This window comes from Numida meleagris, chromosome 1 (genome assembly GCF_002078875.1).
Source record: "Numida meleagris isolate 19003 breed g44 Domestic line chromosome 1, NumMel1.0, whole genome shotgun sequence".
Taxonomy (NCBI): Eukaryota; Metazoa; Chordata; class Aves; order Galliformes; family Numididae; genus Numida; species Numida meleagris.
In genome coordinates, this window is record NC_034409.1 from 94,860,982 (window position 1) to 94,878,372 (window position 17,391).

The 17,391-nt window shown below is 35.7% G+C and overlaps 1 protein-coding gene across 9 annotated transcripts in view; it reads right to left on the reverse strand.

Moving 5' to 3' along the window:
* The window catches only part of ROBO2 (roundabout guidance receptor 2), a 461,596-nt gene that overhangs the window by 95,958 nt on the left and 348,247 nt on the right, over nt 1-17,391 (reverse strand). For all 9 annotated transcript variants that reach the window (XM_021403192.1, XM_021403137.1, XM_021403173.1 and 6 more), the window contains 3 exons: nt 11,817-11,941; nt 7,055-7,226; nt 610-815 (listed from right to left, as the gene is read on the reverse strand). In XM_021403192.1, coding sequence (XP_021258867.1) covers nt 610-815; nt 7,055-7,226; nt 11,817-11,941 — 503 coding nt within the window. The remainder of the gene's footprint in view (nt 1-609; nt 816-7,054; nt 7,227-11,816; nt 11,942-17,391) is intronic.

A 17,391-nucleotide genomic window follows, 5' to 3' on the forward strand; every position in this document is an offset into this window, starting at 1 on the left:
TTATCAACAAAATCCCTCTGCATATGACTGCATGTATGTTACATTATGAATTGTCTGCTCCCATCCATAGCCTTATGAAACACCTGCAGCAAACATAACATCAGAATTAATCAGCACAACTCAAGACTGCCAAGACTCAATGATGGAGAACCTGCATGGCAAAAGGCTTGATGGACTCCAGAATCCCTTGCTAGCACACCAGCTCCTTGGAAAATAATGTTCAGGTGTTGAAAATGAATGACTCTAAGTTTTAACAGAGTCAAAAGACCAGCGTAACTGAAATATAACCAGGTCCTGTCTTACGTGTCTATCCACATGCCACTCATGCTTTACTGCAACATACATAAGATTTTAAACATCAATTCTATTTTTAAAGGATTTCTAGTAGTAGTATCTGATGTTAGTTCAGCTCTTCTTTTTTCCCTTCACTACCACGATGACAAAGAATGAAATAAGATTTGGCCTTGGTGAAAGTTTCATGGTAAAAGAGACAACTAAGTTAACTCTGAAGTCAGAAGACAGCAAGATAGTAGAGCTGCCTGAGGCACACTACCAGCTTCATATTAGCCACGTACTACTTGTAGCAGTTGCTTTGTCATCGCTACTCACCCGCAGAGTTTTAATCTGAAGGGTCCCCTGATCCTGTATGGACGTTCGAGGGTCTCTGCCCAGAAAAGTGAAGCCTTCTTTTAACCAGCTGATAACAGGAAGTGGGTCACCAGTAGCCTTGCACTTCAGCAGAGCTGTCCCATCCACTGCCAGTGTCTGATTGACAGGCCCCTGGAGGATGATGGGTGGAGGTCTATCTGTCAAGACTGAACAACAACACATATATTGGCATTCACGACTTTGACAATATTGTACTAAATTTAGTCCTTTGCTTGATGTTGTACCAATGTTAACAGACTGGTTTAAGTTACCCTCAACAGGACTATGAACATCATTTTTGCAAGACTCACAGATGTATCTTAATAATTGACTGGTATATTTAAAACAGTTTTTGTACAAGTTCATTTTGCCACTGCAAGATAACACTTAGATTTATAAACTTCTGCTAGCAAAGATCATCAGATCCATTTGATTAAGACAGAATGAGAGTAAAGACCTTGATTCAGAAAAGAACTAAGCTGCATTTCTTACTTCTTCCAATTTAGGAAAGCACTTAAATGTTTAAAAAAGCACACGATTAAATGTCAGATCAAAATATTCTTAATGACTTACCCGATTTAAGATCTAAAAGAGAAAATCTGCTCAAGTTCAAAGTGAAACACTATATGAATTCTAGTACAGGTACCAACCATATTCCCCATTCATGCTCAACTTGTGAGTAGTCCATAGCAAAAATACCTGAGTGTTACAAAGCATTTAGTGCAATCTAAATGACTTTTCCACTCTTTCCAGTGGAAAAAAATCTCAGACTTAATCAAGCCATTTAACAGTGTGCTTATCAAGTAATCTCATCACCTTTTAAAGCAATTAACTCTCTTATTTTTTTCCTAATAATTTACATTTGCATGCTTGAAATGTTCCACAAAGGATTCTGTAACTAGAGAGTTAGTGCATGACTGCATATAAGTCTCATTCCATGGCCAGTGGGATATCTTAAAGATGAGGTAAAATGCTTGTGTTCGCTATTCTTGAAAGAATAATTTTTCATAAATAATTCTGCAGTCGAACCTATTCTCATGGCCAACTGATCAGCAAAGTATAACTCTTTGTTACTAAATAATGTATTTATACAAAATGAATGTGAAATATTTGAATTGTACAAGTCTATAACTCTGTTATAAAACCAGTATAACAGAATCAGGCATCCATTTTTTTATATATTTACTTGCCACACTGCTGCTGCTTTTAATCTTTGAACAATCTCACAATACTAACTATGACATTAAATATTGTAATAGACAGGATTAGCCTTTAAGATAGTGTAAAAATCAGACTGCTTCCACTGATGTCAATTGAGTTTTAATATTTTATTCTGAGAATCTGGATGATTATATTCCACACACAATATCTGACTCTAACAATGAAGTGAAAATCACATATTTGAAGTAATATGCTTTCTATTGTATTTGAGCTGTTTGAGATGCAAACCTCTAGAACCTTCAATAGATTCAAAGTATTTTCATTATACTGTTTAATAAACAGGAAATGTTAAGGCTATGTTTGTGGCACATTTTGTACTCATAATAATTGGTTCTGAAATTCTAATGCCACAAAAAAACTACCTACCTTTTAATTTTTTTTTAAAGATACAATGGATTGAATTATAGGAATTAGCAAGACTTGGAGTGTGAGTTTATCACATTTGACGGAGTTGAAACCGAAAATATAATGCCAATTCAGATTTTTATTAGCCCAAGAACTTGGAAGCTATTTTGAAAATTCTGAAATGTTACCAGATGACATTAGAGACAGGACAGAAAATACTATCTTACATGAAAAAAATGCATTTTCATCTTGATGTACAAGTTTTGATCTCATTAAGGTTCCTTACGACCACACAGTTCAGTCACTTTGTGAAACAAAAGTCCATCTCAGTTTATGTATACTCAAGCTCTAGGTATGCTGGTAGTGTTCAAATTAAAATTTTAATTTAGTGAAGAACAGAAACTCCCAGTTTCCCAGCTAGTAAAAAATTAAGGAAAAAGCCCACCTTATTTTTCTAACTTTTCAGTTGTTATTTCCTGCATCTAATTGCCTTTCATATGTGTAGCAACGTATGCATTTTCAAAACCTAGAGCATTACAGATATTTTTCTTTGGCATGTAATTATTATTTTTTTTTTTACAGCTCAAATGAGGAGCTCATAATCCTTTAAATAGCTTTGATCAATAATGTAATTGAAAGTCTCCTGGCCAGAAGGAATCTTCATTTTCAAGGGTGTCATGGGTGAAAGACCACTACAGGTTTCCATGACACTAAGGCTAAAGGTTAAATGAACACTTAGGGTTTCCACTGATCTGTGAATGACTATATTGTCTTCACAAGTCTGACTTGTAAATCTTCTCTAAAATGTGTGTATATGCGCTTGCATTCCTACTGCATAGGTGTCATCCACAGTAAGGACACAGAACTCAGAGGTTTAGAAAGATATTGTGATAAGCATTCTTAAGAACAAAAAAATAATGAAAAATGTCCACAAAAGGGTAGGGGGGGTTGTTAGTTTCTTTTACACTTTTTTTTTATTTTACATTTTTCTTCTACTATGAAGCATTTATATCCATGCCACAAAACATTTCATATGACAAAATCATATTCGCAAAAAAACTTGAATTAACCTCAACATTAATTTCATTCAAAAACAACAACAACAACAACAAAGAACAACAACAACAAAAAACAATTTTGAAACTATATTCCAGCAGGCATATATTCACATATTCTGGCAATTTAAAAAATACCAGATTCCTTTTGTGATGAAATGAAGCTTAAATTTTGAGCAGAGTATGAAAGGAGATTTTACTTGCTAATGAATAGGGTGCTCCCTACAAGTGCAATTTGGATCAACTAAAATTATGTTTAAATTTAGGTGGAATTTGGTCAAATTACAAAAGGAAATTAAAAACAGAGAATGACAAAGGAAAATGAGACCGAACTCACAAAATTCTTATGATGAACACTACTATGTTAGGGCAGAGTGCTCTCCTGAGAGGTGGGAAAGCAGAGACCATCCCTTCCTCCATCTTTTTTTGCAGAAGCTTCACAGAAGGCTGTTTGGAACTACCACATTCGCTATAAAATATTTAATATACATTTAATCAGAGGTAGGAATGAAGGTGGCCAGATTTGCAGATGTGAGAACTGTGAGAGATAGTTATCACTCATTTCTATTCTCTTTCAAGAGGATTTAAGAAACATACCCCAGTATATTCAATAGACCTATAGTTAAAAAATTGCATAGGAGGCTGGGAAAAATGCTTTAAATTTCTATTCCAAATAATTGGATAAGAAGCTGTTGTGGTATGCTGCCAAATCCTTTTTTTTTTTTTTTTTTAAACATGTTATGAATTTTCCTGACAGTTCCAGCCTTTTGCTTTCATTCAAATACCCATAAACACGATCCGTTTAATTAATTGAGTATCCTAAAACATTTCATTCTTATGTTGTCAGAGAAATCTATTGCAGGATGTTAAGCTTGATCCTGCATCCAATACTCATCCCAAACAGCAGCTGTTGGGTAAACTATAAGCAGATCCTACCACTGAGCATGCAGTGGACAAATTTTCTATTAATAAATGTAAATATTGTAAATATAAATAAAGATAGGTTAGCAGAAATTGAAATTTTCTTCAAAATATTCTGTGCATGATGGATAAATCTATAGAATAAATTAAAAAATGTACATTATTCGTATCATGAATACATACATAGTTCGATAGAAGCATTTGCTTTAATTGCATGATCTGTCATTTCAAGACTCCAATCTGCATATTCACTTTTGAGTTTGAAAGGAGTGCTAAGATTTTCTCAATTTTTCAAATGATATTGCTTTTCCAGATGTGCATTAGATAGTGGATCATATTATAGCCTTTCAAGAAAATACAAGATTTGAATTTCAAATACACTGAGGGCTCTTAGCACCGTCCATAATCAGCAAAATTATCACTCAACTCAGCACATTTCATCACAGCTAGTAATCTCTTCTCATGTGAACACTTGAGTTAAAAATATTTCCAGTAAAGACTTGTAAGTGCAAAAATGTAACAACTGAAACACTGCTATATATGGTATAATTATGCACTTGTTTTTCTGCACATGACATATGTTTTCATTCTGTATTGGAACTTCAATTGGATCTAAATTACCGTGGATCAAACAAAAATGTGTTCAAAATGGAAAAGATGGTTCGCCACTATTATTAAATCATTAACCAAACAGAAAAATTCTGGGCTATGAAGTAAAACTGGAATCCCCAGCCAAAAATTGGGACCCTAATGCTTAAGTGTATAGCTAGCATGCACAGTGTTTATCTTTTATCATATTTTTAAAATCATTACATTTCCCTACTGATAAAAATCTTTAGCTCCCATAACTTATGCTCAGCATCAACTAAAACAGATTAGTTAAACATTTATGGTTAACTTCCTAACTGAAAGCAATTAAAAAAATATCTGTGGTCTAATGGTACATTCATTTATATAATCTCAGTTTCACAATGTTGTTTTGGCACTTTTCTCCTGACCTCACCTGCCCTTTGACTTAAGGATGAAATGGTATTTCTACAAAGCAACCTTCCATTATTTTGTAACAATCACGCTGACAGTAGGTTCTGGGAAATGTTTGAAGAACAGTGGCCTTGTATTCCTTCAGCAGCAGAGCTCAGCAATGGAGAAAGCATGTCACATTTAATCAGAACTAATTGTGATTAAGCCTGCATTTTAGCATGGACACCATTACGAGCTTACTGTTGACTTTTTAAGTAAACTAATAAAACTTCCAAAGAGGTCAAGCAGGATTATTTTTTTAATCTCATACAAGAAAGAGATACAGATGGACCACAGGTCTTGGCTGTCAAAAGGAAGAATTTTCATCACTGATATCCTTGAACCTGATTTGATCCTCTCGGCCCATGTTGCAGTAAATCTGTACAGCATCAGCAGGTGCAACCATTAACAGCTCAATGCCCTTCTAGCCAATGTTTGTGTGTTCTATTTATTCCAATCACACTCATGGCACTGAATCAGGCAGTGCTATGGACAGATATTAAAAAATACTGCCTTTCCATTAATTTTAAATGACCTTTTAATCTACATTTAAATTTGAATTGAATGGAAATGCATGATTTTGTCATAGATCATGACAGAAAGGACTTAAAGAGATTGCAGAGTGAAGGTTAGCCTTTAGTCTCCAGAAACTGCTTTAGCAAAAAGCAATATGCTTGTAAAGATGCAAGGATAAAGCAGAAATTATCTCCCCTTGTCATAAAAATATAGACAGCTTTTGGAAAACAAAGAAAAGGCATCAAATTAATGTTCAGACCTCTATAACATGTGCCTGAACCTCTCTACCTGTCATTTGTGATGAATATGCTCTTCTGAAAAGTCAGATTATTCAGAATTAGACATCTTTTCAAACTTTCATGGCGCAGGCAGGTCTCTAAGGGAACCGTAAAAGTAGACCTCTGCATATAACAACAGTTTTAATGGCAAAAATTCATCAAAGTCTGTCAGGAGGTATTTAATGATTCAGTTAAGACAAGGAATAATGATGCAGGGGAATGCCATCGTCTCCTAGCGTGAGGAATTCTCTTGTCTTTACTAACATTAAAGGGTGCAAACTGCCTTCTAGCCACAATAAGATGAAGAGGGGTATCAACAGGATTTCTGACATATGCAAAGGATTGATGTTTGTACACAGAATAAGGTAAACTTCAAGGCACAATAACGTTCAAGTTCAAAATTCAGAAATTGAAAGTGTCAGATCATGTAGTGCTTTTCCTTTCTTGCCAAGTCTTCTCTGCCAACATATTTAAATAGCTCTTCACACACCTAACCATACTGAGAAATTCTTAGAACACACCTCTGAGGAAGTGAAGTATCTTTGTGCCTTTTTCACATGTAAACTAAAAGGCTGTTTTAAATTAACAGTGCTCCAGTAAATTCAAGGCAACTGTGTTGATTTAAATTGAACTAAGGACATCTCCAAAAAATTTGCCTAATATGATACTGAAGGCTGGGACTGAGACAGGTATTTAGACTTGTTTATTTTTGCACCCCAACTCATTATTGTAGTCATAAAACTATTCATTCCTCACAATCTTTCTGCAGTCCTACTTTAGCTCCAGTGAACTACGCAGCTTCCCTTCTTACGAACCCTATTCTAAGTTGTTTTGTCTTTTGTTTGGATCATCAAGGTCTGCATACAAAATGCAAACTAGACTTCAGTCACTTCGATGCTGTAGAGAACTGCGCAGAGATCCTTGCAGTATGTTCTGAAGAAACTCAACTATTTACTTCCATGAATTAAGTGATCTTGCATGCTTGTTTTTACGCAACTTTTAAAATATTTCTGTCAGAAGTAAAAAAAAAAAGGCATTTCTATAGCTCACCATCAGTAACCTCCAGCTGAGCCTTTGCTAAAATGCTTCCAGCAACCGTCAGTGCTTGACAAATGTAGTAGCCTGCATCAGACCGCTGAATGTTGGTAATGGTGAGGTCTCCAGTTGGTGATACTGAGTATCTACTGTTGGGTTGGAGAGGCTGGTTTGGGAAGAGCAGATTCTGCAAAGACAAGTCATCTCACATCAATTCAAAACACAACAGCATCACTTTTTTTCTCAGCTAAAGACATGATTTTCCTTAAAATCTCTTTACATCAATCAAAAGAAAAAGCAAGTGTGGATGGTTATGAAATTACGAATATACAGAGCTAGCTTTTCCAGCTTTACAGTTCAAATTAGAAACAGCCCTTTCACAACATGCAATGGTATGTTCTAACTGGGCATTTAGGCAAAGAGAATTTTTCCTACAATCACACTTGAGTGCTCTGTATTTGTTATACATTTATAATCATTCTGAATTAATAATTTTAATAATATACTTAGTTGGCTGTCAAGCCAGGAGAATATAATACTACAGTAAACATTATAAAACTAGCAAAAATAATTAATTTCTGAAGACTTAGGGGAGCAAAGGGCAATTGTTTGGCAGTGAATATGTTCTGGGCAAAGTAGAAAGTAAGAGCATGACACAGAAGTAAAGCTGGGAAGATGCAAAACAGATCATAAGGTAGGAGAAGCTGGCAGAGGATGAGAGAGTTTAAAGGAGATGTAAAAGGAAATTCAAACTGAGATATACCAAAGCAGGAAAACCGCGTGGAGTCCTGAGGGTGAAGAAGAAGGGCATGTATCAGATGTGGAAATCATAAAAAATATAATATATATATATATGTTATCTAGGATAAGACACCAGTTAGCACAGAACAGGGAGATTAACTTTTGCCTTCGGGCTGGACTGGGGAAGAGAGCTGTCAATAACAATAACTAAAATGGATGTAGCAGTCATTGAATATGATGAAGGACTGAATGAATCAATAATACAGAAAAGGACTGAAAAGGTTTTTATGGCGAGGTCTGTGTTTCCAAGGAAAAAGTTAAACTGTCTACAGCAGCTCTTGATGCAAAATAGAGAAAAGGGAAGCAATGTATGTAGAAATGTTGATAGTATTGCCTGATGAGACAGAGACAAAAACAGAGAAGACAAAACAGTAATATGAATTGACAAATTCCAGGCACATAGGCTCTGACTTCAATATCAACTCAACAAGCCTGCTGTATAAAATACACAATTGTTGTGTCAGGAATATCCCAGAACACTGTTACCATGCCATAATAAGCTTTCAGTCACTACAGTGGCTCTGTACCTCTGCTGTGTATTCTGATCATGACTCCCTACTAACTTTTAAGCTTCTCTTTATGGGCTAAAAAGGAAACCCTAAAAGTATAGAGTAGGATATTAAATGAATTTTCTGCATATCTGCTTCAGCTGCAGTAGACCTCAATGTTTTACAAAAAAATATTTGGAACTGGCAAGCAAAAAACTTGGATTTCAAAAAATTCTGCTTTAAAGTAAAACTTACATATTTCTCTCTGATTTTGGCTTTAAAAAGAGAGAGATTTTCAAAATCAGATCTCACACTCCAAGTATCTTTATAATTGTATTAACTTAATAGGCTACTTGTTACTGTATGATGAGTCTCTCCCTTTTCCCCCTTTCCATTTCAATGCTCTGAGAAATTTTTCATAAGACTTTTTCCTCAAAAAACAACATCCACCCAGTAAATGTCAGATTAAACTAGGGAAAAAAAAAAGTGTGAAAATTCTGAACCAATTTCAGGCTACAGGGGTAAAAGGGTTTCAAAAAAGTTGCCCGGTTTTCTAAACTGTCTTGAAACTTGAATAATAACCTGTGCTTGGCACAAAGACCTACTGAATGAAGGAGTACAAAAAGTAAATTTTATGAGAAAACAGATAATTTTGATACAGCAGAGCTTCACTTCCTTTTTCACTCATTATACAAATAGTAAAAGGAAACAACACAAAAGATAGTGTAGGGTCAAGCTCCTAACTCTCAAGAAGAAAAAGATCCCAAATCTCCTTCATTAAAAATGTAAGACTAGCCTTCTTTTTATCTTCAGGCTTGTCTGTTCTTGAGAATGTTTTCTTCTGAGTATCACAGGTATCACATCCCAGAGACTATTCTGCACTTCAGTAGGAGCTGATTAGTCTCATGAATCTTCCTTTCAAGGATCAGGTAAATATGGGTTCCCATTTGTCCGAAGTTACAGCACAGTCCACTATTTTAACGCTTTTACAATCTCAATGGGTTTAATTAGCTGCTGGTTTACTCATCCGGGCATGCTGGGTTGCAAACAGCAGAACAAGAGTCATCTTGGGTTTAAATCCAGACGTTTTTCTGTATTTATCTCAATTTAATCCAGAGAGTTTAAAGCTTACAGATGGCCTGTCCTGGTGTATTTTATTGGTGAAGGGCTGTTAGATCGTGGGGAACATGCTACCAAACAAGAAGGACCAGCTGTTTATGCACAAGACAGAAGAAATTACACTGGAAGGAAGATTTTGCCTCCTTTCAAGATGGTTGTGCTCAGAAACATAGTGTCAAGAAACAGATTCAGAATGAAAAATGCCCTGCAATTACTGTAGTGGGCTAACATGACTACATAACATTACTCTAAGTGTTAACAGTGGTGCTGCAAACAGTTCCTTGAGTAAAAGCAGAAGTAAGCATTGTAAATCCAGGCAAAGACTTGCAAATAAGCACGTAAAGGTGAAAAGTGAAGCATTTTCAGTGGACAATGTTTAATGCGGCCAAAATGCCATCTTCCAGATTTTAATGAAGAAACTTAAACTCACCTATTCTTTGGCATCTCACTGCAAAATCTGGCAAGTTTTATATTGATAAGGTAACACTAACCTGATGCTAACACTTAAATAATGCTCTATTAAGATTAACATAAGGGTTATAATGAATCACATTGAGTTATGTTTCAAGGTTTGACTATAAACCATGTAGCTATCAATTTTTATGTTGCATTTATTTGTCAAAAAAGGACTTTCTAACCCTTGGGATCTGGTTCGCAATATGGTAATTAATTTTCCAGGTTTGCAATTAAACAGCTTCAACGTGGTACAATCAGTAGGTAATAACATTCAATTAAAGACACAAGATGCATTTTAACCTTAAAATGTTTTTACCCTTGAAGTGATACCAATGGAAGAGGATAAAATAGAGTATTAACACTCTTCAATTACACTAAATGACTTTAATCCTGCAAATGATGTTCTACTTTAATTAGAAGTTCTTCTCTTTATTACAGCATGATGGATGTCCACTTTATTAGATTCAAGTGTGACACTATAAGCTCACTTTACATAAACATTACCATGTTATTAAAATGCTCTACAAGAAAGTGTGTCGAAATGTTTGCTAGCACATCAGTAATTCCCATTAAAAATTCAAGATGATATTTTACTTTCCCCTTGGAAAAATGTTCACATTGTTGAAACATACAATACTGTGCTTTTCCAGAATGTGACCCATGGAGGTTAGATCTAAAGTTCTGTAAATAAGAGCTGAAAGAAACACACTGAAGACTAAGCTTATACTCAAATGAGTTTACACTCATAAAGTAAAACCGTTGCATCTTTGAAAAATTTAAATGCAACAAAGCATCAAATGCTGTTAGCTTTGGTGTTATCATTCTGGCCAGTTATCTGACCTTGTGAAAAGTTGAAACAAACAGGTGCTTCAAAGTTGGAGATATGTGAGATAGGTTCATACCTCACACTTGGAGCAGTTACATATTGCCTCCAGGTTAGAGGCATATATGCACTGCACAGCGCAAGGTGGATACTTAAGTTAACCCACACCACACTGTATGGGAAAAAGCAGCACAGGACTTTGGAAAGACTTACAGATCTAATAGAAAAGGTCACACGCTATAGCTACACAGTCAGATGTTGCCACGACAGCCCCCATCACAAAGTTGCAGAAGGCACTGTCCTTGGACATCCATCTGTCCCTTCCAATCTCTCCTCAGGTAAAAAAGGACAATCTGGCACATAGTTTACAATGTTCATAGTTAACATACTAACTGCACATTAAACGTGAGGATGCTTTACTTTTGTACTGCCAGTGCAGCAAAGGCAGCAAAAAATATGTTACATTCAAACATTAAGCTATGAAAGTTAGTATTCATTGACTGCAACCCTGTTGGCAACATCAGAAATTTTGCTTTCACAAAATGGAGGTAAGGATTCAGGAAAATATTTCCAGAAACAGATTCAGAAATATCCTTAGATAATTATACTGAAGAAAGAAGTTGAGTATTTGAAACCATATCTGAACGTACTGTGAGAATATGCCAATGCAAATCAGTTTGCTAGCTATGTATCCACTTGATCATGTCTAGACAAGTTGTGAATTGTAATTAGTGGCTCTGATTACTTAAAAATTGAGTCATACCTCTTTATTTGCTATGTTTGTCTCACCCACCTGTTTGTTGGGTGCTTTAGAATGAAGCCTTTAGGATACATACTATTGCTTTTTATATCTTTGCACAGTACCTACCATGAATTTCACCAACTTAAATGGACTTTGTGCTCTTCACAATGCTAATATTAAAAAAAACAACAGCAACAAAATGTTGGTAGAAGACAGTAGCCATTTTAAAGACAAATTCTTTTGAAAGATTATAAGAATGAAAATTATTATAGCTATATTTCTTAAAAAATTATCTATGTATAACTTTTTAGAAAGGCTTGAAAGACTCATAGCGTGCTTATATCTTACCTGGCTTCCTTCTTTTTGCCAAAAAACAGCTGGCTGGGGATTTCCTTTAGTTTCACAAGGAAAAGTCACCGTTCGACCCTGGGCTACAATCTGATCTCGTGGTCTCACCACAAACTGTGGGGGAGCTACAATGTAAGAGAAAAACCACAGTGTAAATTTAGGATATTTTGCAAAGGGAAGATGAGGTATACCTAAGGAAAAAGACAACAATATGGAACACCAGATATACTAATTAGACAGAATTAATATATCTAGTTGCTAAATATATTAATAAAAAAAACAACATTAGAACCATAAACATTAGCATAAACTCTGACAACAATAAACGCTAAGGCTCAACTGTGTTCACGATGCTAGTCTGGATGTATTCTACCTTTCACCTGGACAAGTATCAGCAATACCATATACACTACATATAGCTTATCATTCTGCTGGAGCTATCATGTGTTGCACAGGATAAATCAGGATATACAGACTACTTTTTTTCATTCTGATCCTCTAGCTTTTCAAAAATGATTGAGAAGGGAGAGGAAGGTCTGGACAATAGCAGAAAAATGGAAATTCAAGCGCTCCCTCAACTTCTCTTAGGGACACTGTGGTTAAGAAGGAAGTGGGAAGAAGGACTTGCTGTGAAAAGGAAGTTTTCTAAAGCATCACAGACTTGGGAGATCTACGTTTTAGCTTGTGAAAAGACAAGAAAGAAGCAAGAGTTGAAGAGTTAGTGGGCTGGAGAGCAGTGAGTAAGAAGAAACATGTATTCCAGGAGCTCAGGGAGAGGAAAGGAAAAGAAGAGTAAGTTGGAGTTAAAACATGAAAGAAGAATCAGGACTGGCTTTGCGTTCAAGTAGATAGCATTAACAGCATTCCAAAGTGAACAGTTTCAAAAAAGGAGATGTGCTTTGACTTATCTGGGAATGCTAATGGAGAACAGTGAGTCAGTGCTTGTTGGGAGCATGAAGGATGAAAAAGGGTTTTAATGCATAGAAGAAGAGTGGGGAAGAAGCAGCGGTGGAAGATCAGAGAGAAAAATTTGACATCAGCCACTATGCTAATGTGACAAAGTAACTTTTTGATGCATAATGTGCAAACCTCCCAGCCTTGGTTCAACACTGTAACTCAGTGGAATTGTGTTTATACTGTTTGGCATATATTAAAAACGTAATCAGTATCTCCATATGTTCTTATCAAAAGACTAGCTGACTTTTCCTATAGGTTGAAGAAAGGAGAAAAAAATTTTACAAGGTGCATTTTTTTCCATTCCACTATTTCTCTGGTGGCTGTGGAGAGAGGTGGTTTAAGGATCTACTAAGCTTTTAGGTAAACAGAATTTCAGTGTTTTAGAAAACCATATTTTCACCATTATAATTACAAACTATTTAATTAGGCATGAAGAGCAATCAAGACAGCTTCCGATTACACCTGCTGACAGCACAGATGCATATCTGCTAAATGCACAGAAACGTATGCAGATCTGATTTTTTTTAAAAATACACTTTGTACTTATCTCATGAAGTCTATAGCACTGGTATAATGTACTCTTAAAACAAGAACTGTAAAGCACTTAATAAACATGCACCAACTGCTAATTTAGAAGGCAGAAGGAGAGAACTACAAAAGAAGTCTTCCTTCCATCTCACACTCTTCAGCACAAGTTTTGGACTTTCTGGAGAGAGAAGCATCTGCCCCTTCCTAGGGATTCAGCAGGCATCAGTCTTCTGAAGGGGTAGGTACCCTGCTGCTGCCCATTTAAACCCCCTATGCTCTGAGGCTGCTGTAAGTGCATAGGTGTTGCTCTGAATACTCTAGGATACAATTCAACCTGTTCTACTCCTACAGCACTAGACTGCAGCATGTCTTCTGATTTTTTCCCTCACCTTGTTTTACCTAGCATATCTGTATGCAGTCCTCTCAGATGCTGAAAAGCAGCAATACAGTAAACAGTATGTGTGTTTGTTCATTCAATCGTATGGGAAGCGAGAGAAAGATCTTTTAGCTGTGAATTAGAAATCTCCATTCCTGAATGCATACCTTATTCTAAGGTATCTCTACAGTTCTGACCAACTAGTTAATAAGGGACACTGAATTTGTTCGGTGTTTGCTGCTCAGCCACAGAAGTTCATTGACCAGGATATTAACACAGAATCAATAGCAAACTCATATAGAACGGAGAACAGAAAACTTCTGATCTCTTCAGGTGCATTTAACAGGAACTATGCATGAGTCAGTGCAACATTATAGATGGACTCAAGATCATAATCTTCCTACCAAGGCTAAAAACATGGTGTCAGGATCATGCCTAAGCATGATTGATATCTAACATCATTTCATAGGCAGCCTTGGTCCACTGGTGGTATTTGTTACAGACGGTGCTCTGAGACATCACAACAGAAGGATTGTGCATGGCCTTTCCATGAGCTTATCTTTCAAATCATATAACCAAATAAATGCAGGCAGATAAGTTTAAAGGTTTATCTGAAACATTCTCACACATAAGGCTGTACTGTAAGTCAATAATTCAAAGCTCTGAGTACGTGTACTTAACAGGATTTCTTGTTGTAGTAGATTTTCCAAGGACCAAATTCAGGTAACTCAGTAGTTCAATCTACAATTTGACCTACTCCTAATTCTGGACATCCCTCATTTTCTTAAGGGCAGGAAAATAATCCTTTATTTTGCAAAAAGAGACATCGAAAAGAAGCAGGAATTAAGGTGGTGTCTCAGTCTGGATAACCCAGGTGGTGTAGGTTGGCCTTGTTGCTCTGTTCTCTCCCTGTCACACACCAAACCCCCTCTGGCATTTACCATTCTAGGTGAACATGAGATCCTGCCTCAGAGGAACAGGTTTAGATTTTCTAAAGGCTCCAGTAAACAATGGTATCTGGTTATGCACAGATCTGTTTTCTAGCTTTTCTTTGAAGAAATTACTAGAAATTCACTACAAAACAAGTAAATGAACCAGAGCTTTAATCTAAATATATTCTCCTAATCTCATGAGAAACTGGCTTTTATTGGTCATGGCATTCATTAGAACACAAAACCAATCCCTCTTGCCAAACTATTTAATAGTATAATTTTAAGGAGCATGAAAAAACTAATTTTTGGAAAACTAAAACCTCATATACGTTTTTTATTTATTCAAAGAAGCTCTGTAATGAAATAAATCCCCATTTGCTTCAGCTTGTCATCGTTTTCAGCTCTAGTTCTGTTTATGGACGGATAAAAATGACATGCTACAGCATGTTTTCACCATATCAATTTTATCTATTGAATTCCAGCTGAGTAATGAGAATTGACAACTGAAAGTAACTGTTAATACTTGCAGGATAAATTTTGGCCAAGTACAACTACTAAATCAGTAAGACTACCATTATCTCCAGACAATGCAATATGATGCTGTTCAGGGACAACAAGGCTTTGATCACAGAATAAGCACTTCAATTTTCCCAAAAAGAGAGTTTGTTACTTACATACATAGATGCTGTTTATAAGGTAGATAAATATTATTACTCATATTTTGCAGAAAGGTTAACTAAAAACATGACTTACTAAAAGTTCAACATCAGTAGAACACTGGAAAAAAACCTTATTCAAGTCATTATTGCTCCTCTCAAAGGAGGAACATTTTTAGAAGTCTGAGAAGGTACAGTTAGATTAGTAACAGCAGGCTCGATATGCTTCAGCTGTTAAAGAATTATGAGCTACTTTAATGCTTAATTCAATCTAAACATTAAAGTGATTAGAAGAATCTGCTGAAAAAAACTGTTAGGAAGCAGCAAACCAAGTGTTGTGCCTATCAAACTATTACCCTTTATTGTTTCAGATGTAACATTAGCTGGACTGGAATAAACAGAGTGGAAAAACTCCTGCTTAATTGACATTTGAAAGTCAAAGACAATGGCTCTAAATGGAAATGTATTGCTTGGATTCCAGGGCACTGGACAAAAATGTGAAAAAAATAAGACTACAGATCAAGTGCACTTCCATTTATTATTATTTTTTTAAATAATTTTTTAAAGTACATTGTAAATTAGATTTGATTTCTGGCAAATTATGCTTTGATACTGCATTCAGCAAGTGCTTGCTTCAATCAATGTCACACTAAAGCTCTGTTATGCTAATAGCGGCTCATGAGGGTGAGCAGGATGATATGGAAATCAGATGGTGAACATGAATAGAAAGCATAGGCCATGTACAAGGTGGGCTTTGCAATGAGGGGATGGGGAGGCCCTAAGGTTAATCACATCATGTTCAGAACTGATTTTACAGCACAGAACAGTATTCTACTGCAAGAATGAAAATGGAGACAGAAAAGTGTGAGCAGTAGTTAAGTATTAGTTACTGAAAATGGTAACAGTGCTCTCTGCTGCACTCTTTCTAAATGTCACTTTTATGTGTCACTGGATAGATCTTTTATTCTACATATAAATGTATACGAAGATAGCCTCTGTTCAAGTGTTAGAGAGTCTTAGAAAAAAAGAAGTGAATATTACAAAATATTTCTCAATTCTTTTCCAAGGTAGCAGAATCTCTAATACATTCTGATGGATTACATTCATTTATTTACCACTAGTGTCTCTGGATACTAAAGGTTACGCTGAGTCACTAGGAGCTGATAAAACTGCTGATGGAGAAAAGCTTGACCAAGACAGTGAGTTTATCCCTTCTAGGTGAACTCTGGTCACCTGATAAGAAATGTGGCAGAAGATGACTTAGAAGATGAGAGGAAAATTGCCACAGAAAAATGTGATCTGACAGTAAATAGCACTGTGGAACCCGTATAAAGTACCAGCAACATTTTCTTCCAGTGACACAGTTTTCTAAGCTAGTCTTAAGATTTGTGGTTCACATTGAACACAATAATCCTAAGGGAATTCCATTATCATGACTTGCTCACAGCAGCTCCACCAGTCCAACTGCCCTGAGGTACACAGATTATATTGCTGTGATTTTAATCAAAAGTAGATATCATACTAAGTCCAATATTTCTACTGCAAACAGTAATGGAACTGTAACCACAGAAATTAATATCAGTAGGATTTTTGTTGTCATCATTTGTTTTTTTCTAACATCCTCAATTATCCAAGGCAGTCACTGTGGGACCAATCTCATTTTTTCTAATGGAAACAATTTTCAGATAATGAAAAGTTTAGTAATCTTTTAATTGTATGTACTTAGATAAAACGTCCCTGTTGAAGTTAGAAATTCTCCTACTGACTTACATGGTCTTCAAATTCAATGAAAAAATAATGTTTTACAGGAAAATAGTGACTGCAACAAATTTTAAAGGGCATAAATTACAAATGACATTCAACTTCAATTTAAATTTGTTGGTAAGATTACTTAGGCAAGCAAAGTGATAAAGATGAGTATTTTAATATAAACTGGAATTATTTATTATCCATAAACATATTTCTTTGAGTGGGTAAGGGGAAATGTGCTATATCTTCTAAGCAACAATCATCCCCCTCACTACTGAGGAAAAAAACTTTGAAGAACAGGCAAAAACACCTTGCTTCATAAAGAATCAAAATGCTTTAAGACTCAGCTCTGCTTCCAGCAGCGAAGAGACAGTAAA